The sequence below is a fragment of the Patagioenas fasciata genome, chromosome 1 (genome assembly GCF_037038585.1).
Source record: "Patagioenas fasciata isolate bPatFas1 chromosome 1, bPatFas1.hap1, whole genome shotgun sequence".
NCBI classification, from domain to species: domain Eukaryota; kingdom Metazoa; phylum Chordata; class Aves; order Columbiformes; family Columbidae; genus Patagioenas; species Patagioenas fasciata.
The window spans coordinates 21868552-21890953 of record NC_092520.1 but is presented as its reverse complement, the minus strand read 5'-3'; the positions used below and the strand labels follow the sequence as shown (position 1 = coordinate 21890953).

At 38.9% G+C, this 22402-nt stretch overlaps 1 protein-coding gene across 3 annotated transcripts in view; it reads left to right on the top strand.

Moving 5' to 3' along the window:
* The window catches only part of SACS (sacsin molecular chaperone), a 64736-nt gene that overhangs the window by 21018 nt on the left and 21316 nt on the right, over positions 1-22402 (top strand). For 2 of the 3 annotated variants that reach the window (XM_065830814.2, XM_071804196.1), the window contains exons 1-6: positions 10285-10387; positions 10655-10805; positions 13688-13775; positions 16785-16870; positions 20438-20549; positions 21816-21962. In XM_065830814.2, coding sequence (XP_065686886.2) covers positions 10326-10387; positions 10655-10805; positions 13688-13775; positions 16785-16870; positions 20438-20549; positions 21816-21962 — 646 coding nt within the window. In that variant the 5' untranslated portion in view covers positions 10285-10325. Of the gene's footprint in view, positions 1-10284; positions 10388-10654; positions 10806-13687; positions 13776-16784; positions 16871-20437; positions 20550-21815; positions 21963-22402 lie in introns of those variants that run through there. The other variant, XM_065830822.2, reaches the window with a different exon arrangement.

Here is a 22402-nt window from a genome sequence, read left to right as displayed (position 1 = left end):
AATTAATCATTCCTATGAGTAATGGATTCAGAGTCTAACTTTCAGTTTACATGTACAGATTACATTCACTATAGTATTTTTTTAAAAAAAGTGAAAAAGGAAAGTTTTATTCCTGTACTTGCCTAACTTTGAATTCAATATATTGTTTTACTGTATAATCTTGCTAACAGTTAAAAAGCAAAGCTAGGCCCTTGGGTGAACAGTGTATAAACAAATCTTACAAGATAAATGCTTCTTTGAATATGAAGTTGTAATTAGAAATGTTCTTATTTGCTATCAGTGAGCCTGCATGAAGACAAGAGCTTCCACACGGAGCCTTGCAATCTGCAGAATCCCCATCGACATGCAACCCTGTAATATACAGGCTCTGTTTTTGCCTGTGTGTGAAGAACGTGGGCTTTGCATTGTGTTAGAAAGTCATTGTTGGCAACAGCTGACTATTGCTTCAAGGTCTGTTCCACTGGTTTCCTGGATAATTTTGTGAAAATTCAAGAAAGTAATGTATTTTTATTACAAGGTGACTGCAGGATGGAAAATGTGGAGATTTGAATCTCTCTTTCTTTTGGATCAATTAACTAGGGCCTTCTGATGCAGATTTTATACATCTGGAAAGCTCTGAGGTTTAGACATCGTGCAAATTATTCATGCAGCAAGTTCTTCTATTATCCAGTAAGACATGAAGGTCTCTTGTGAAGACCTAGTCTGACGGTCAGCTTGGCTGGCATGAAGGACTAAAATTGGACCAGAGATGGAACTACAGAACTGTCAGGGACCAGAGCTGGCAAGTATGGATTGTCCTAGATTAAGATGCAGGGCCAATATTCAGGCTGGAGGCTGCATTAGATAAAGGTGGGACTGAAAAAAATCAGGTTTCGTAGGTGGGAGAGGCAAACAGACTTGACCTGACACATAATTGACCTTTACATGTGAATGTCTCAATCTGTTCTGCTCAAAGCAGACTTCTTGCAGTGAGTATTACTCATGCTGCCAACAATTTAAAATTCTATATTTCAATATTGACATTTTTGGATACTATTAAATGATGGGCTTTGTTCCACCAAGATCATAAATGACAAATATCCTGTTATGTCAGTTATATAGTGATTTCTGCTCATTTGTTTCCATGCAGTTTACATTTTTAATGTAAGTCTCATTGAAAGTGAGTATCTACTAGACTATGTTGTAATATATTTCAAGATCCCCTGTGGAAATTTTTTATTCCAGTATCAGTCAATGACAAAATATTACAGATCTCAAATATTTTGGTGAATTATTTTACCTGAACTTCAATTTTAATATTGATATCATACCTAGTTATTTTTAATGGTAGTCAAGTGTCAGTTTTCAAATCTGTGCAAAATTAGGACTTTAGGTAGATACCTAATTTGAAGCAAACATATCAGTTTTAGCAGACCCTTGTGATGTCATATCAAGTTAGTCTGCTTCTCATATTTTGATGTATGCCCTTCTTTCTGCATGTCTTTAGTCCACTGCACAGAGATGCTTTTTGGGTCAGGGCCAAGCTTTCATGCTTTTTAGGGTTTTTTTTGCATGCTGTATATAATAACAGGACTGTGCTCCCAGCTGGAGCTCCCGGGAGTTTATGCAATATATGCAAAAAACGGTAGCTAAAGTACCAACTTCTTGTCCAGGTTTTGAAGTTTTAGAACTTTTCCCTTTATTATATATATTTGGTACTATTAAGTTAATGAATGGTAATAGGTGTGCAATTCCCTTAAATTCCCATCCTCAGTACTCTTTCCATAAACATGCAGATGCAATGCAAACACTTGAAAAAAACAAAACAAAACTTTTTTAGCTAATTAAAATGAGCTTCTCCAGAAAGGCTTTATTGATTATGCTGTAGACAGGTTTAGCTTCCATGTTAGTTTGTGTTAAGCACAAGCTGCCATTAATCTGGTTACTATACATCTACAAAAATCTTTAGGTACTGAAGTGCTTTAAAATGGTCCATGACAGGAGGGTGGCAGTACAGTCACACTACAGCGTTAGTTAGCACAACCCATCAGCTGCTAATCCAGACATCACTGACTGGGAAACGCTTTATTGCTGCAATTTTCTTTTTTTGGACTGTGGCTGCTTCTGTTCAAGATAGGCACTAGCAGGCTAACTGAAGAGAAGTTAACACAGGCTTAGTTAATTTTGCACTGAAGTCATACCCATATTTCAATAAAGATTTTACATAAATTATAATAATGGCCATACTGTACCTAATCAACTCTTTCCATGAGTGTGTATGTGTAAATATGAATATGTATGCATAATAAATAACCACACAATCTATTGTACATTTAAAAATCTGCTCTGTAGCCTCTATAGGTGTCCAGGTCCCCATCTCACTTTCCTTAACCTTTGTAGAAAACTCCTTTGACTTCTACATTTTCTGCTTCTCTTGTGTCCAAATATACAGAGGTATGACAAGCAACACACCATATATGTTCTGTCACACTGACAGAGATGTAAAAAACAATATCATTTCTAAAAGCAACCTGAACTCTGTCTAAATAAGCCAAATTACCTTAAACAATCCAAGTAGTAAGAATTTTATAAATTGGATAATACCATCTGTGCTGGTTTGGACTGGGATAGAGGTTTTTTTTTTCCATAATAGCTACTGCAGGACTGTATTTGGGATTTTTGCTGAAAGCATTGTTGATAACACAGGGATGTTTTAGCTACTGCTGAGCAGCCTTACACAGGGTCAGGGCCTTTTCTGCTCCTCACGCCACCTACCAGCAAGTGAGCTGGGGGTGCACAAGAAGCTGGGAGAGGACACAGCTGGGACAGTTGACCCCAACTGAACAAAGGGATATTCCACACCATATGATATCATGCTCAGCATATAAAGCTGGGGGGAAAAAGGGAGGGAGGATGTTCAGAGTTATGGCATTTGTCTTCCCAAATAACAGTTGCACACGATAGAGCCCTGCAGTCCTGGAGATGGCTGAACACCTGCCTGCCCATAGGAAGCAGTGAATGAATTCCTTGTTCTGCTTTGCTTGCTCACACAGCTTTTGCTTTACCTATTAAACTGTCTTTATCCCAGCTCATGAGTTTTCTCACTTTTACTCTTCTGATTCTGTCCCCCATCCCAGCGGTGGGGAGTGAGCGAGTGGCTCTGTGGGGCTTAGTTGCCAGCTGAGGTTAAACCACGACACCATCTGAACCAGGGCAAGAGGCAATTGTGAAAGAAGTTCCACCAGTAAATTGGAAAGAAGAGTGAAATGCAGCTGGGGTGTAGGATGCTGGAAGTAATGTCTTACCCCATGCTACCTTGTGCAGGACAGGACAGGGTAACATAGCTTCTGATTCCCAGTGAACAATTCTGCAACTCTTGTGTACGAGCTAGTGTTTGGAGCCGTATTTACTGGCAGCTATTATACTCATGTGACTGGAGATGTCACGTAACCCAGGAATCCTTGTCCCTTCTTTGTTTTCCCAGAAGAGGATGTCCCGTGTCCTTTCTTCCCCTTTTCCTCCCTTTCTCTCACTAGGACTTACATATGGCTCATGTTTCTTCCTCTGTGTCACCAATCCTTCTGTTGTTTGAAGGATAAATTGTTGCGTGTGTTTCTGTATGAAACCCTGTTACGAAGGAGATAAAACCGATACAGAACTGCTAAAAAGCCAGCATTATCTGAAAGGAAATTTCTCGGTATCATCCGCTACCTGATGTACAGATACTTGCAGAGGTGCTTGAAGTTGTGGCTTTTAATAATTTAAGAAAATTGCATATCTTGAATTTCCTTCTCTTTGATATTCTAATTTTTTCCAAATACATAGGAGTCTGTTCACTGATGATTAGAAAATATTACGAAGCTTTGAAGCATGATTAGATGCAGTATTTAGAAGCAATAGGGATGAAGAAATACTTCTTAAAGTGATTAATGCATGAAGAATCTGGTGCCACTGATCTCATTGTACTTATTGAGTGGATTTTCCTCACTTATGTAGAAAGATTATAGCTTTGTTAAGTACTCTAGAATGAAAATAAGAAAAATGTCTTTAGATTGTATGGAAAAAATACCTCTGATAAGCTGATTACTGTGTATCCTCAATGGATGCAAACCCCTAATCCTGGATTCATTATGGTATTTAGGAAGCTACATTAGGCACTGAAATAAATTTTCAAATTTAGGCTCTGCTTTTTTGATGCTTCAAGGTTAAAGCGGGTGTTCTAAATGTGGCCCTTTTATTGGCACCAATGGCTGCAAGAAAACACCAACAGTAATTTCACATATTGCTTATTAAAAATGTATGCCAACAGCAGCTCTTGCAACACTCAAGTCCCTCCTAATGCAATTCTCTAAAGAGCAGTTGAGGAGTTTATTTTTATCACTATTTTGGTTTAATCGTTTGCACAAATTTAAATGCCATGTATTTTGTACTGTTATTTTGTTATTTGTACTATCTGGAATAGAAAACCCTGTGATTCTTAGAAATGCACATTTCTAGAGAAATGTTTACTGTACTATAGTTGAAAGTAAGGTTAGATCCTCACTTTGAGGATTTAATTTAAAATAATCTTTACCTAGAGGTAGATCTAAGAGGCAGTTTTCTGCATTTGAGAAAATTTTTAAATTTTATCATTTATTTGTGCCTTCTTGCTCTGCTCTTTATTTGCACAGAATAAACTGAAACAATTTTATGGGTCTTTTCAGTACTTCCCATTAGCTTTTGCTTAGTGCCATTGAATAACTGGTTTGAACAGTAAAGCAAATAACTGAGAGATCAAAATCATTACATGGAAATAAATGGATGTTCCTGACCTCTCTGCCTTTAAATATTTTCTTTATTTTTAGTAGCATTTAGAAAGTATCCTGTTCTTTTGATATTTGACATTTAGAAACACATCAGCTTGCAAAAGGAATAAGATAATACTTTCCTTCAGTTCTTTAATATTTGACCGAGCCATGATCCTACAGATAGTTTGCTTTGAAGCTGTCTAAAATGGTTTCACATGAGGAGTGCAGAGTGTCAGAATTGATTTAAACTCACTGCACCAATCTATAATAAAATAGTTTCAGCAAATTACATTGTGTAACAGATTTTAGGGCAAAACTAGGTATTTTGTTTTAATCAAATGCTTCAGAGGCTGGAAGGGTTGTTTTTTTTTTTGTCATTTACATTAGACAGGACTATAGCCATTTCAGTGATTCTGTTAATTGAGCTATTCAAATAATATAGAAACTTTCCAGTAAGGGGTGGCTTTTCGATGAGTAGCACATGTGTCATCAACAAATGGCAGATTTATTCTCAAACTTCTTGAAAGGAAGTAGCAGGCAAGGATAAAGCAAGCTCCTGCCAGTGACGACAAACCAATTCAACCCCCGATCTCCAGCTAATGTGAAATATATACCACGTAATGTTAAAAACATTTACTAGAAACTCTTAAGGAATTAAGAATGAAGATCACAGCAAGTTTTGATTTCACGTTCCGTGTGCCCTGTCTCATGTCTAGTGGTGGTTGTTGAGTCACTGCTGCTGCGCTGCCAGCTCTGCAGGCTGTTCTGTGCTGCACTGCAGTGTGTTTCCTCCCACGTTACTGACCTAGTAACGCTTGTTTCTTATCACACCGCTCCTCTTGCAGACTCCATTCCACCTTTCTAAGCACAGTGATAAGGAAGGGACTTACATCCATCTCTTTCTGCTACTACACACTTATTTTAAATTACTGGAAATATGAGGTCATCCCACAACACAGAATTTTCTGTTTTCAAGAAAATGTCACTATAAAAATGGCTTTCATTTCATTTTATAAAAAATACTTAAATGTTGCAGAGACTCTTTCATTTTTTTTAAATTGCATGTCCCTTCTTGTAGAGGTTATATGACCTCATTCTGAACCAAACAGAACACTTGTTTATAGCCACAGGAAAATTTTCCATATATATTTTTAAATCTAAATGCTGTTCTGCTTGGAAAAGTATTTATAAAAATTATATCATAGGAATTTCTATATGAAGTATTTAAAAATTCTGAACTTAGTCCCAATCATTTTAAACTGCCATGGCTACAAAATTCTCACCTAGTCAGGTCAAATGGAATGTTTTACATTGTCATGTGCAATCATAATATTAGTAGTAGTTCTGTATAACAAATATGTATGTGATATATTTAACTTCACTGGGATTACACAGCTTCTGTAGTTCTGTTTTCTAAAGGCATAAGCAAGATTAAAAATTAAAAGAAAAAAATTGTTTTTTGTTATGAAAATCTGCAGACTGGAACATATACTCCTTTTTGGTCAGACAGTGTAATTTTTATATAATCACTTTTCTAGCACATCTTTATTTAGATATCAGGAAAAAAAATAAACTTTACAAAGGTCACTGTAGTAAGCTGTAAAGACAAGGGATAAGAGGATATGTATAAATCACTTTATAATAAAAAGGAGATTTATATATATATATATATATATTAAAAAAAATATATATATATTATATATTCATTGCCAGATAAATGGCCAGAATGTTGCTGATAGAAATCAGCATTATAATTACTGCTGTAGGAGTGGCTTTAAATTCCAATTTCCTTTCTGCAAGTAGGCTTCTACTGAAACTGTACTTGGAATACTTCTGCTTTTTGTGTCTGTTCATTTGTAGAGTTTGAGAAGAGCTTGTTTTTCCCCAGCAGTGTTCACTTTATTCATTATTACTTAAATCAGTGCCTCCTCTTGTTAGGACTCTATGCCATGAAATTGGTAATTTGCAATATTAGCATAACTGAAATCAGTGTGAGTCTTGCTTATTATCATCAACAGCAACATCAAGCCAATAACTAAAATGGGATGTTGCCCTGTGGAAGGGGCCAGAACTTGAAGGGTAAAGGCATAGCTCATGTCTAAAGCAGCCTTTGGCCCTCAACCAAAACGTCCTTGTCCATTCTGCCTGTGAGGAGTTGTCCCTGTTTTATGAACCATGCCTGATCATTGTCCTGAAGACCGGTCGTGGTTATGGGACAAACTGTGCCAAGGAGCATGCCAACAATTAAACACTGTGGCTGATCAAAGGGCTGGATTGGAAAATATGCCCTAGCCATGCTTGCTCTATTAATACAGAGGTATTAAGAGGATGAGCATCTTTCTTCTATCTGGATGGACAGGGAAAAAAACAACCTGAAGGCAGGAATTATTAAAAGGGAAAAACAGAATAGACAATGCATGATAAAAGAGAGGCAAATGAAAGATGCCCCATAGTAAATAGGAATGGGACATTCATTCCTGCCAGTATGAAAAAAACAGCCTCCCTTGTAACAAGAGGATCAGATTTATAAGTGGAACAGGTATGGCCAGTTTTCAGGAGCTCAGGAGTCCCAACTCCTTTGTCCAGAACCTTGCACAGTTCCAGTTCTTTATCAGTGGTTCCTCCCAACTCCTCCACCTCTACAGCAGAGGTCACATACTAGAGAGAATCTGTGGTACCCAGAGTTTTTTCCTCCAATATTAATGTTAAATCATCACAGGACATAATTTGGGAGTATTGCCTTGCCATGTGATGTGACAGGACTTGAGGAACTTCAGCCAATCATTGATAGCACAATTGTTTAGGCCCCTGAATGCCCCACCATTTGAGATGTTCAGTAGAGAGAGGTGGCTGTTAAGCAAGAGGGCTGTTTCTTGCCAGGGTCCCACTCAAACAACTATGCACGCTTCATAAAATGCTAAATCACTCCTGTGATCTCAGCTGGCAAAGAAGAACTTGATTTTGCCAGTGTGGCTTGGTGGTTCAACTGGTCTGGAGACTGTTTTAGTAGCTGATAGGGATCAGTCTGCATCAGGTTTCACCCCTTCCATCTGGTCCAGTCATCCACACTTGTGCCTCTCCTCCCACACCCTTCTGCAGGTAGTATATGCCCTTGGTATCAAGACACAAAAGACCCCAAACCAACCACCAAAAACCCCACATGAAAGACTGGAAAGCAGCCTTTTCATTCACTTGGACATAGTATGAAAAAATCCATGATAATAAACTCTGAAGGGAATGTAACAAAATGCAAAGTTAAAAAAATGAAATGGTGCAAAATTAAAGGAAGTCCTAAAGTAAAGCAAACAGTTATATCCATCTTGTTTAAGTTAAAACAGTTTTTATATTATTTCTGGGGAAGGCAGGATCAGACCCACAAAATTTCTAACATTTTCTTATAATCCTGTAGCATTCAATATACAAATATTGCTGATTAATGAAATAAGATGTTGCAGCTCTGGCAAAGCTCAGATACTGTAGACACTAGATACTACGCTGGATCCTAATCAACCTGACCTTGGTGGGTTCTAAGCTTCCTTCCAATTTAGTCGCTCATTTTTTCCTAGCTTGATACACTTTCTGCAAACAGGTAGATTTTGTCTTTTCCCACCTCCACAGAAACTCTGCTGTCTGTTGCTGCCAAGTGGCAGTTTTAACTCCCTGACACTGAGTGAAGTCAAACATTTTAGTTTAGTTATGGACTGGAACTGAGGACCTGTTGGAATTCAATGGAATTGTTGGCTGGAGGTCTGTAGTCCATCTTCTTGCTCAAAGCAGGAGGATCACCAATACTGGATCAGGTCAGTCATGGCTAAGTCTTGAAAATCCCATATGAAGACTGCCTCTGGACAACCCATGCCAGTACTGTGCTACTCTCCCAGTGACAGGTTTTTTTCCTATTGTCCAGTGTGAACCTCCCAAGCTGCAGTTTGTTGCCACTGATCTGTGCTAGTCTTACACTACTAAGAAGAGTTCAGTTCCATTGCCTTTGTAACTGCTCTTAAGGTAGTTGTGAGTTGTTACTATATTGCACCTTAGTTTTCTATTCATTAGTTTAAACACGCCCAGCTCCTCCATCTTCTTCTTGTAAGTCACGTACTTGGGTGCCTGACCATGTTAGTAGTTATCTGCTGGGATCTGGAACTGAGAAAGTGCAAAATATCACATTCTGGTCACAATATTCTAGATCCAGCCTCATCAGCACTGAGCAGAGGCTCACTTCCCTTGATATGCTGGTCATCCTTCTTCTGGAGAGAGCATGTTGCTGCCTCATCTTCAGCCTGGTATCCCCCAGCTCCTTTGAAGCAGGGCTTTTATGCAGCCCATAACTGATGCACAACCCATGATCCCAGGTGCAGAACTTTGCACACAATGAAGCTCACAGGTTCCTGTTTCTCAAGGTTGCCTTAGCTCATTGAGATCACAGATAGATTAAAGCTCTGTTTTCAGGAGAGAGCACACTTTCTACAAGTCTTGAATGTCATGAGGACTTACCATACACCTTATGAGCCAAAGTAGAAGACAGAATCACAGAATGGTTGAGGTTGGAAGGAACCTCTGGAGATCATCTAGTCCAACCTAACTACTAAAGCAGGTTCACCCAGGAACGTGTCCAGGCAGGCTCTGAACATCTCCAGAGAAGGAGACTCCACAACCTCTTTGGGCAGCTTGTTCCAGTGCTCTGGCACTCTCAAAGTAAAGAAGTTTTTCCTCATACTCAGACGGAACCTTCTATACTTCATTCTGTGCCCATTGCCCCTCATCCTATTGTTGGGCACCACTGAAAGGAGTCTGGTCCCATCCTCTTGACATCCACCCTTGAGATATTTATAAACATTGATGAGATCCCATCTCAGGCTTCTCTTCTCCAGGCTGCACAGACCCAGCTCTGTCTCTCTTCATAGGAAAGGTGCTCTAGGCCCTTAAACATCTTCGTAGCCTGAATGCATGCCAATAAATATTCATGATCAATCAAGTGACGGACAGAAGAGCAGAAAAATGAGGTTTCCTTCTGTGTTCTGCATACTTGAAAAGCAAAAGGTTTATCAGGTGTAACTTCGCGTGCCCCATGCGGTGGTGCCTGAATGCCGAGAACTACGTGCAGTGTCAGCGCCGGCCTGCCCGGCTGCGGGAGGAATGTGGCTGCGGTAACGTCTCTGGATCCCAGCATTAGTCACGGCTCCGGCAGCCCCACGCCACACACGCACCGCCGGCCAAACCAAGCCACCTCCTCTCCCGCCCGCGGAGCCCGGGCTCGCTCCGCCGAGAGCTCCGACAGGCAGCGGGAGCAACGAGTCCCACGAACTGGGCCGCAGGAAGCCTCCCCCAGCTCCGCGGAGCCGGGGAACTCCGCCTGCAGGGTCTCCCAGCGCAGAGGCAGAGCCGAGGGCCGCCACCCGCTGCTGAGACCCGCTGAGAGACCGGACCATTGGTGCCTGTCAGCCGCTGCCTCTGCTTTCACGGCTGCCTCTCCCTTCGTTCACCGTTTCCTCTTCCTCCGCGGCGCAGCCCTCGGGGCCGGCCCCTCCCTTTCGCCGTGCGCAGCCCCACCCCTTCCCCATGTGGGGAGCGGCGGCCGCAGCGGGAACGGCTAACGGTTCTTTGTGTGCCGCGGCGGGCATGTGAGTGCCGGCGGGACGGGATGGGGCGGGAGGCTGCGGGCGTGCGGCGCTGCGGGAGCGGCTGGGCTCGCAGGCCCGGCTGGGCTCGCAGGCCGAGCGGCTCTTTCACCGCGGAGCGCGGGCAGGCGCCCGCCCGCCCATCGCGGTACCCGCGCGTGCTCTGGTGCCCGCCTCGGGCCTCCGGGATGCCCGAGGGGGAGAGCGAACAGGCGGCGGGACAGGGCGCTGCGTGTCTCTCTTCAGCTGGTGTCTCTCGTTTTGCCGCAGGCTGGCCCGGGTGACCGTCCTCCATGACTGCCTGGGCTGCAGGACCTTCGAGCTGCCGCCTTCCGCGGCTGTGCGGGACGTGAAGGCGCGGATCGAGGCAGAAGGCGGCTTTCCCCGCGCCGAGCAGCGGCTGTGGCACCGCGGAAGAGAGGTGAGGAGGGGCGGCGGGGACACCTCCGCTCAGCTGGTGGCCTCTCACACCGCCGTGGTGCTGGATGTCCCCACTGGCTGCCGTTTGCATCCTGCCGGGTGCTCTGGTGTGTGTGGCCTCAGGTGTGAGCCTGTATTGCAAAGGAAGGAGGTCGTTTGGACAAGCAGCTAACCTTCCCTTGTACTCGATGGTGCCAGCTTTAATAATTTGAGTTTATGTGTCTTTCTCTGATATAATCCATGTGCTTTATCCTTATTTCTTTTGGGGGTGAGCAGAAGATTCACCTGAGAGTGCTTATGTGCTTGTTCTGGCTTCCTTTTGATCTTTAGTTGATTTTCTACCTGCTCACCAGCTTCAACAGCAGAGTTGACATCACCATGACAGGAATCTCTTACATGTGAAAAATTGAGGTCTGCATATAGGAGACAAAGTCAAATGAATGACCTTGTTCTGTTGAAGGCATCAGCCTGGGGTTACTGTTTCAGTACTGCTTGGCGTTCTTCTAGACACACTTTTGGGAAATGGGAACCTGGAGATGTTGGTGGGATGGGATGAGTAGAGGCAAGAAAGGGAAAGGAGGTTGAAAATTAGGTTAAATAGGGCAAGAGGACTTGCAAGTGTGTAAAGGGAAACTGTTTTGTGGCCTTTCAATATATAAAGGGAGTTTATAAGAAAGGAGAGAGATTTTAAATTAAGGCCACTAGTGACGGGCTAAGGGGCAATGGTTTTAACCTGAAAGAGGGTAAGTTTAGTTTGTATATAAGGGAAAGAACTATTTTTATCATGAAGGTGGTGAAACTCTGTAACAGGCTGCCCAGAGAAGCTGTGGATGTTCTGTCGGTGCAAGTGTTCAAGGCCAGGCTGGATGGGGCTTTGAGCAACATTGTCTAGTGCAAGGTGTCCCTGCCCATGACAGGGGGCTTGGACTAGGTAATCTTTAAAGATCCAACCCAAACCATTCTATTGTGCTAGGAAAGAACTAAATGTTAGTAGTTGTATTGCTCAAGAACTTAGATGGGGAACACAAGTAATCTTTGAGTGCTCAGGTTTTCAAACAAACCGTCCACATAGTTTATCTTTTATTTTCTCGCCTGGCTTAGTGTGTCCTTGAATTTGTTCTCTCCAGGCCTTCGTGTTTTGGGAAGAACGAGATCGGTACGTCACTTTCTAAAATTCATGTGGAAGCAAAGATCAGAACAGCACTCTGGCACAGAAAACTGTATTTTGGCAGGGAACAGTCAGTAAGCAGACTGTAACAGCTATTCTGATATATTTTTTTTTTAAGATTAAACTAAGATACATATGGTAATAGTTGTACCATATTAATTTTGAAAATATTTTATAAACTTTTGAACTTTTGGTCAAATTATTTTTTAATTTACTGAGGTAACAAAATCATCATAGGTAAATGTTTTTCCATTAAAGCTACTGCATGCAATTTACAGATGTTAAGTAAAATCCAGTATATTGTTCTCTCATAGTTCAAGTGTTGGATTATTAATTTGAATCCATCGATTCTCCTACTTTCTGCCAGTGTTTTGCTACAAGAATCCTACCTGAGAAAACTCAGGTATTGTATCCCTTTAATACTTGATGATGGATTACAGCGTTCTGTGGATTCTTTTTCATTTTAAAGAGTCCGGAGTGAGTGGTATACCCAGTTTAAGCTATGTTACATCTTGAGACAAGATAATCTTAAGAGTAACATTTCTGTAGGAACCTAAACACACTGTTGTTGTAAGTACTATTTAAAACTGGATTAAGTAAAAAGGAATATGACTTTTTTTCTTATTAATGTTTTTAAATTATGACTACATACTGTGGACTACGACAGTCTTTTGCTTATTGAATGTAGTTAGATTCTAAGCATCAACATCTGTGTAAGCACCAACTTCTCTCTAGTGATCTGTTTTTACCTTCTGAAGTGAGGAAGTAATCCTGAACTTTGTTATAAACGGAGACTAATAAAATAATATAATTTAACATAATAAAATTTTAATATAGTTTACTGTAAGTGGAAACTAGTTTGGATTGGTTAAGTTTCTAATTAGCACAGCACAACTTCTAATTCTACATTTGTTTTTGTGGTATGTGGTATCACATCACATTGTACTTGACTGTTTTAGCATCACATCATATATGACTGGGACACACATATAATATGAAACTAGAATTGCAAAAAAACCATAATGTGCTATGATTACTGAATAGCTTTTCCTGTTAGGGAATTTATTGCTTAGTTTGCCCCAGTTTCTCTGTGGTCTTCCTGGTGAAGTCCGTAGATCTGCATGGAGAGGTAGTGGGGAGATAAGGCTGTCAAAGTTTTCAGAGGTGTTTCTGTGCCATACTTTTGTCTCTACACGTTCTGTATTGCTAGCTGCTTTGAGCTGATACTACTTGTTTTAAAACTCCTGTGAAATTGCACACCCCTATGTACTTTTTTGGAGTACACAGACCACATACTTCCTGTGTATCTTTATTTTTTTTTATGTATGTGCGCCTTAGAACAATATCTGCTTTTGTCGTATGCTTCCAGAAGTTCCCAGAACATAGAACTTTTCAAATGTGAAAACAGGAGGTCATGCCTTGCTCTTGGTATGCTTCTGTTGGCATTTTTTCCACCTGATTTGTTTGTGGCTGGTTTCTTTTGGTCCTGTAACTGACAAACTGATACTTCCTCTGAGGACTATCAATAGGCAAGGGAGACCAACCTAAACATGGACAAATGAAAGTGCTGCTAAAACTGAATACTGGATGTTTCAGAGTATTTGTGTACTAGATAAAACCAAACTTAATAGAAAATATATATAGGAAGTGAAGCTACAGAAAACTATTTATGCTGCAGAATGTTCTGATCAAGATCCATCTTATATTTATTACAGTTATCTGATGGTATCAAGATTGTGGATCTTCAGAAGTCTCAAAATCAAGTTTTTCTGAATCTTCAGTCAAAAGGGTTAAAAGGAGGAGGTAGGAAAAATGCTAGTCTCTGTTTATCAAAGCATTTTGTAGCGCAGTCTGGAGTTAATTGAAAGTATTCTTCTCTTTAAATGGGAAATGATTTTCTCACAGGTCTTAGATATCATTTCACTTGTTCTTTTCATTCTGCTCTGGGAAAATAAAATTTCTCTTTTTAAGTGCCTTGGTGTTTTTTTGTTTCTTTGTGATTTCATGTGTAGAAATTAGAATATTGCTCTCCTTTGCCACTAATGAAGCTTGCCTTACAGTACTATTAATAGCTGCCTTGACTCATATAAAATAAGCTAAGTACTTACAAGCAATTCAGATACTGAAAGGGTATCTTTTTAGTAACCACTATGTAGAAAACTATAGCATTAATAAAAAACTGTATGTTTAGTTACATTTTCATTACCAAAATTGCTGATATATCTGTATGATATCCTGGATTAGATTATGATACCTGAATATCTTCAGAAATGCTCTAATTAAAATCTGCAATGATTGTGTTACTTGTTTGCTAATACTAATATTCTTTTAATGATAAATTTATTATAAGGGAATTAAAGAAATGATAGTGAGATGGTAGGCTGAAGAAAGAGACCCTTCTTTTCATGCAGATATGTTATTTGATATCACAAAATATTGGTGGTTTTTAGCCTATGTAAGTCATGAGTGCACTGCCTGGTGGTTTTCTAGTGACAGAGAGTAAATAACTGTTTGTATATTAGCCAGAAATTCATGTTCATATTCTCTAGAATGTCCAATGGTTAGAAAACACCTATGGAAATGGACCTCATGGTTCTATGGATCAAACATTTTTCTTCCATTCTTGACTGCATGATCTGGTAATTTTTTGCTGTATGTAAGCTGTGCTAGACTAAACAAAGTTTTTTTCTTTCATGAGCCACTCTTTGCTTTGCAAGTATATGGATAAGATAGTGTAGTAGCGCTAAGAAATCTTTGATGGGAAAGAAAAAATGTTGCCGTTTTTCGTGCCTATGAGTGGAGTATTTGACTGTGAGATTTTCTTAGAGATATTACTCTAAGCAGTCCGTGTTTGGATAAAGCACTTAACTTTTTCTGGCCCACGGCTCTGATGTAAGTCAATGTAAAACATCTGAAGGCTTTAGTACCACCAGCCTTTTGTGTTTCTTCTGGAGTCTGTCAGTTCTGAGATTTTTCCTCACAGCAGATAAATCAAGGAAGGCCCTGAATTTCTAACCGCAGGAAGTGCATGGTCAGCAGAGCCAAGCACATTGTTTGCTGAATTAATCTGAAGATCACCCATGTCACCTCTATGTTCATTCATCACTGGTGTCCGTCACATAATGCATGATCTTTTCATAAGATCGCAGAAGAATTCATGCTAGAAGGGGCAACAGGAGGTCTCTGTTCCAACCTTCAGCACCAAGCAGGGTCAGCTCTGAGGTCAGACCGGGCTACTCAGGGGTTGGTCTGGTCCAGTTTGGAAAGCCTCCAGGAATGGAGACTGCACAGGCTCTCTGGGCTGCAGTTCCAATGCTTGACTGTATTTACTGTGGAAAAAGTTTCTCCTTCAGATGTGTGGCAGAAGTTTTGTGTGAAATATGACAAGCTCTAACACTTAACAAAAATCAGTTCAACCTTTGACAGGGTGCAATAAGTCATGATCTCGTGATAAAGTAATTTTTGTGACATACATAGAACAGCTCTGCTATTAGATGTAAAGAGTTACAATGATGTCTATCTTAAGTGCTATCACTTAAAAGTTAGTTGTCTGGTTTTGTGGTTCCCATAGTGAAATGTGTTGTAGTTTCCATAGTGAAATGTGTTGTTCAAACACTTCCTCCTGCCTGCCCAATTCGGACTTAGAGAAGATTGGGTTCTTGATTTTAGAGAATTTCTCCTAAGAAAAGAAACACCAAAACTTTCTTACTATTCATCAGCTCACCTTATTTTGGAAGCTTGCATGTTGACTTAGATATACTTCTGTGTAATGTAAAAATAATAGAAGTTATAAATACTTTCCACACTTCCAGCTATGAGTTGTCATTTCTTTTTTTTTTAATTTATACTATTAAGCTGCTTTAAATAAAGAGTGCTAAGAAAATTTTGGAAAGAAAAGATGTTGGGTGTTTTCTCAGCAAATAGATCTCTCTTATCTGTCTCCTTTTTTCTACATTGCTAAGGATTCTGTGGAGGGGGTTTTTGTTTGTTTTATTCTATGATATATATAATGTATGTGTGTTTGAATCTATATTTCATAAACACATGTATGCAGAAGGGAAGGTATTAATAACTTTAAAGGGAAGTGATGCAGCACCAGAGTCAGTTTTCCTTGTGGGAATTGCATCATGAATATTTGTTTGAAGCATGTTTTAGAGGTTTGGATTTAGGGAGCTGCTCTTTATTCTCAGAGTGGAGTTCAAATTGAATCCTTTCATTCTGTGATAGACTCTTTCTCTTAGAGCAGAACTTCATGATGCTTGGTAGTACCTTTCTGAGACTCTTCCCTCCTGTGCTGAGCCCAGGGAACACCAAAGCCAGCACCAGGCCCAGCATCACCATGTGCCAAAAGAAGAGGTGTCCAGTGGACCCAGACTATACTGTGCCTCTCTGTAGCTGTCAGGGGGGATTGTCACTGGCTATAACAACATTAAAGCCACTGCTGCCCTAGAATACTGTCCTGCTACTTAAGAAGTAGTAGTCCTTTACAAGTTGCTATATTTAACCTCTAGTAGTTGGAGCTGGGATATAACAAATGCAGAGACTTAGCCCCCAAATTTTTTTCATCCAGACATGAAATGGTATGGTGACATTAACATCAAGACTGCTATTTTACTTTTATAAAAATGTTTATAATGTAGTGTTTTTGCAGTCGATTTTGGAAATGGCAAAATTTCACAATATCAGCCCTTGAGTTAATAAAAAAAAAATTCTCTAAAATCACAGTAATTGTTCAGGGAGTTTGTTTTTTTTAACCTGGAACTAAATGCATAGTAGCATAATACACAGATTAATTTTTGGTTGTTTTTTTAGGTCGTTTTGGACAAACAACTCCACCACTTGTTGATTTTCTTAAGGATATTTTAAGAAGATACCCAGAAGGAGGACAGATTCTTAAGGTATACAACAACTGGTATTTTTAGCAGTCCTTTCATATACCTTACATAATGCCATTAGTTTAACACTTTCCAGCAAACCTTGCAGTTGTCATATCTCATTAGATATTCATATTAGTGCAGGAGAGACATGTTTCCATTTCTGTGGACAATGCAAAGTGAATTGTGTGGCTTTTTATTTTGTGTGTTTTACCTTCTCTGAGTTTTCTTGTCACAGATGCCATTGTAATTTATAAAAAAACAGAGATAAAAGGCAGATGTTATAATTAAGTCAGGCTTCGTGAGGTACTTTCTGTAAGCAAGCTATCTCAAATGTTTCTTTTGCTTGTTACTTCATTATTCATCTCTTCTACAAGCTGTGGTAAACCCACATGAACATACATACAGATTTTTGGCAGAGGTTATCTTAGGATAAGATTGGGATAAAATGAAGGCTTTGATACAAGATTTTGCTGTAGAGATTATTGGTAGCTAAATATATTTTCCCCAGTGGACTCTGACAGTGTCACAAAGTTTCATCATTAGACTAAGAACACTTTTTAAATGAGAATCTTCGAGTAGCGTTTGAGAGACTTGCTCTAGAGTGATAAGAATAACAAACCTATCAGTTTTATGTGGCCTGAAAAACATTTTTAGTTTAGATATTGGTTCTTATAACAAAAGAATGCCACAGGATTTTCTGAACTGAGGTTAGTGTTCTTTATGGTGTTTTATCATGGATCCAGGAGACTTAAAATTATGCAGCAGTAGAGCATGTTATTTTGTGATGCTCCGTATTTGAAAGTTCTGTGTACAAACTTGACCATGGAAGTGATGACCTTGATTTAAGCACAAAAAATTTTTTTGGTAAATAGAATGGTGCACTGGTAGACTGCTGTTCACCCCACCTTTACACATGGCTGGAGCACATCTCCTGTGAAGAAAGGCTGAGAGAGTGAAGGTTGTTCAACCTGGAGAAGAGAAGGCTCTGGGGACACCTTGTTGCGGCCTTTCAGCATACAAAGTGGCCTATAAGAAAGATGGTGAGAGGCTTTATACCAAGGCCTGTAGTGATAGGACAAGGGGCAATAGTTTTAAACTGAAAGAGGGTAGGTTTAGATTGGACATAAAGAAAAGAAATATTTTTACAATGAGGGCAATGAGACACAGGAACAAGTTGCCCAGAGAAGTTGTGGATACCCCATCATTGGAAGTGTTCAGGGCCAGGTTGTATGGGGCTTTGAGTGACCTGGTCTAGCAAAAGATGTCTCTGCCCAAGAGGAGGGGGGTGGTTGGACGAGATTATCTTTAAAGGTCGCTTTCAACACAAACTGTTCTATGACCCTATGATCTGAAACAATACAGATCATCTTAAATTCGTCAGGTCCTGCAAGGGGAAAGACAGGTATCTGTAGAAGATTATTTGTTTTTGTTTATCATAGCTTTGTATGCTAACATCTGGAAATGCCAATTTGATTTTTTTGAAGAGCATCTGAGGTGATTACTTCATAGTTGGATATTAAATTCTCATCCAGAATGCTTCACCACATGGATGTTAGGAGATTTGTTTCCTTAATGTATGGGAACACTAGGCTCTAACTAATGGGGTTTGGTACAGATATAAGTGTAAATCTATTTGTATATATAAAACACACCCATGCAAATGGTGACAGATTATGAGAGTTCCTGCTATATCTTGGAAGAGTTTATTTGCAACTGTGGAACTGAAAGTCAATTATTTTTAGTGTGAATGCTTAAGATAAGCATAACTTCAATTGTTTTGGCAATCTGCTTCCTGGATGTGTTCTGAGCAGTGTCTGTTCATAGGATAGGTGCTTACATTTTTACTGTTTCCCAGTACTAGTTAAATCTCTAAGATGTGTTTGAATCATGAAAGGTTCAGGCTTTCGTAACAACTTAAACCCAATTTTTCATTCCAGTGTGAAGAAATAAGATAGGTACATTGAAAAGTAAAAATATTCGTGTTTTCATTGTTTATAATTTAGAGTTAAGAGACTTTTAGGGAGGGGTTACTATCAAGAATTTTGCTGATCTGTTAAAATGAATTTCACTGTTTGGAGTCTTCAACTACAATGTTGTTACAGCTGAATGTACCAGATGCTCCGTGTGCCACAGCATGAATGCAAGTCTCTCACTACATGGTGGTTTCTGTACCTATTATAATGTTTCTAGAGGCTTTGGCTATCTTTTCTTGAATGATTATTCTAATTATTTTAGAAGAAGAGTTGCATGTTTTTTGTAATTAAGTACTTCATGGAGATCCTTTAAAATGTGTTGTGTATGCTGAACTGTGAATATAGTTCTTGCTATGTGATCTTGCTTCAAAATTATGTAGAAGTAAATATAAATGTATTTTGATTAGTTGTGTGATGTGCTTTATGGACTGAACATACTGTTACAAAGTGAAAAATTGAGGGTTATAGTTTTGAAACCAGGTATTAGATAACAACGACTTTATTTTACTGTCAACAGCAGATTAGAATGCAGCCTAGTCTGAAATGTCTGCCACTGTTCGTTGCATTTTTAAAGTAAAGGTTCGTCTTGCTAGCAAGTCTTTTATTTTTGTGCATAATTGAATGAAATTTATGTTGTATGAATACATTGGATGTGTTGTGATGTACCTACATAGCTTTTCAATTCAGCTGAGAGACTTCCTTGTGTCAAATATACCACCACAAGCACACACAGGTGTGTGTGTGTATATACATATGTATAGGTGTGTATCTTTGGAGCCCTGGTACACCTTGATTCAGTATAAACAGAGCATTTTGTGAAGGTATTTTTAATCATGCTTGCATGTCTGCAGTGTGTAGTGCTATTTATATAAATGGGACTAGATAGCCATATTTTATTAATGGTACTATTTACAGAACTAGTTTATTGACATTTTAGTTCCTAGAGTTTTCCATAGCTCTTACCACTACTAATACTGTTTAACATAGTCCTCTTCCCAGTTTATGGGCTTCATTCAACTGGTGATCTCTCTTGGTTCATGATTTACAGAGTTACTGGTCAGAACTGTTCTGCAGACCTTTGCTGAAAGGGTACTGGGAATGGGCACTGTGGCTCTTGAACAACTGGTTCATACTGTGAAACGTTAACTTAAATGGACTTGAGTTGATGTAAAGCAGAGAGCTGTGTATTACCTTTTTATGACTTGTTGCCTCAGTTGACTTAAAGCTGTTTTGCGGGGTTAACATTAAACTTTGATATTTTTTTTTTTCTTTTGCCATTTTGCACTGTTTTGAGACTTGTACAACTCCAATTTGGGATAATATAGTTATAGTAGTAACAGTTTAGTAGCTTATTTCTAAACTATAACTACTGATTATGTATCGTATTTGAGCTCCAAATTCAAATCACTTTGATAGTATTTATCTGCATATTCCTTTTATAATTATTTCTGTTTTCATTGAGGTAAACCAGATAAAATTATTCTGGTTGAAAAGTAGGAAAACAATTGCACCTGAGACAATTGTTTTATTATTTTCTACTGTTTAAGTTGGAAATCCATTGCTAGAATCTGTACAACATTACTGCATTATACTTTCTTTTTTTTCCCTGTCTCAGGAACTGATACAGAATGCAGAGGATGCTGGTGCCACAGAGGTTAGGTTTTTATATGATGAAACTCAGTATGGAACAGAAACTCTATGGTCAAAGGACATGGCACAATATCAGGGTAAATAAAATCTGTATTAATTTTGGCCATTATTCTTCAATATGCATGTAGTTCTGTTTGTTTTCTCCTTTCTGTATGGAGATTACTCCATTGCTACTTCCACTTTACTAGGTTCATATTTTGTCTATGTTCTAATGCTGATAATTCTTTTCCAAAGCCACTGTTTCGTATTGAAGGCCTTATGCTGTCTTCTTGCAGGCTGTCAGTAGCATCTTTCCAGCTACTTCCATTTAATGTTGGTTGAGAAAGAGTAAAACAATGTGAAGACTAAGTCCATTCTCCCAGGGTGACTGTGTGTCCTGTAGTTCACTCTATATCCCAAAATACAAGAAAGGATTTTTAGTAGAGCAAGTAAACAAAATTTAATATGTAAGACCTAGGATAAAAGAATTCTTGGGGCATTAGACAACCATTTTCACATTTTTTACATATTAACCTCTACCTTTTGAGAGCTATCTCCAGTTTTTAATGTAAAAATTACCCTACCTCTCTACATTTCAGCACTTTCCAGGCAGTTCTGTTCGCTTCCCTATCTTTTATTCTCTCACCCTTATACCAAACTTTTCTCCATGCAAAGGTTTTTACATCATCTAATACGGCTTTGTGTGATAAGTATCCATTATGTATTTATCAAACAAATTAATTTGCATAATCATCCCAAAAGGCATTCAATTGTGATATGAAGATTTCAATGATGAATGACCCAATAGTTCTTTTTCTCTAGTTTTGTTTTTTTCAGTTGTTAATCAGCCTCATTATGTCTTCTAATTTGAACCTGTCTGTCTGACTTTCTAGACACAGGTTATTGTCATATCTTGCCATGTATTCCCTTCCAGTGGAAGTATTAATAAACTGTGATTAGTACATCTTTCAACATCCTTTTGATAGACTGAACAGACTGAGTTTAAGCCTTGTGCCACAGGACATGTGTTCTTTCAGAAGTTCTGTTGTTTTCTGCTTTCTGTTCAGTTTTTCAGAATAATTCTTTTAAAATGTGGACACCAGAACTAGATACCACATCAGAATATAAACCTCTTAAGTACCATATACAGAGGTAAATCCATCTTCTTGCTTCTGTTTTTGCTGCTACCCTATACCTCCCTTTCATCACTAAGCATAATTTGATGTCAGCTTGGAACATAGCTTCCTCATTAAATTTGCACATGCATAGTTTAGAGACATAATTTCTCAGTTCATTTCCTACAAATTTTTAACAGTAAGTAGTTTTCTTCTGTCATCTTTTTAATGCTTGCCTATTTATTATAGGGCCAGCATTTTATGCATACAATGATGCAGTTTTCACCCCTGAGGACTGGCATGGTATACAGGAAATAGCAAGAAGCAGGAAGAAAGATGATCCCCTGAAAGTTGGAAGATTTGGAATTGGCTTTAATTCAGTTTATCATATAACAGGTACTCTCAGTAGATATTTTAAAATGAAGATGTTGAAGCTTTAAATTGGTTAATTATTTTAGATATTCATCAAGCACTTAATATTTTCTCAATAGTCCATTTTTAAACAAGATCCCTGGCTAAGTTTCCTTAAGAAATGTTTGTATTTTTCTAAAATTCTGTAAGGTGTCCTTTGGATTTTGAAGGTTTTTGGAGGATATTTGTTTCTTCTAGTAACATCCTTATGTACTTAGTTCCTTTTATTGAAATGAACATTCCTTTACACTGTTACTTCAGTTATGCACAGTTGTTCATTTTATAGAGGCCCATAATACAGGGTAGATATGCAAGCAGATGTGAAAGTTTAGACTAGACTGAAGTTTTATGCAGGTTCTTTGTATAGTTAGCAGGTGTCGTATTTCATGCTATAAAGGATATTCCATGATAGAGCTGTATATACA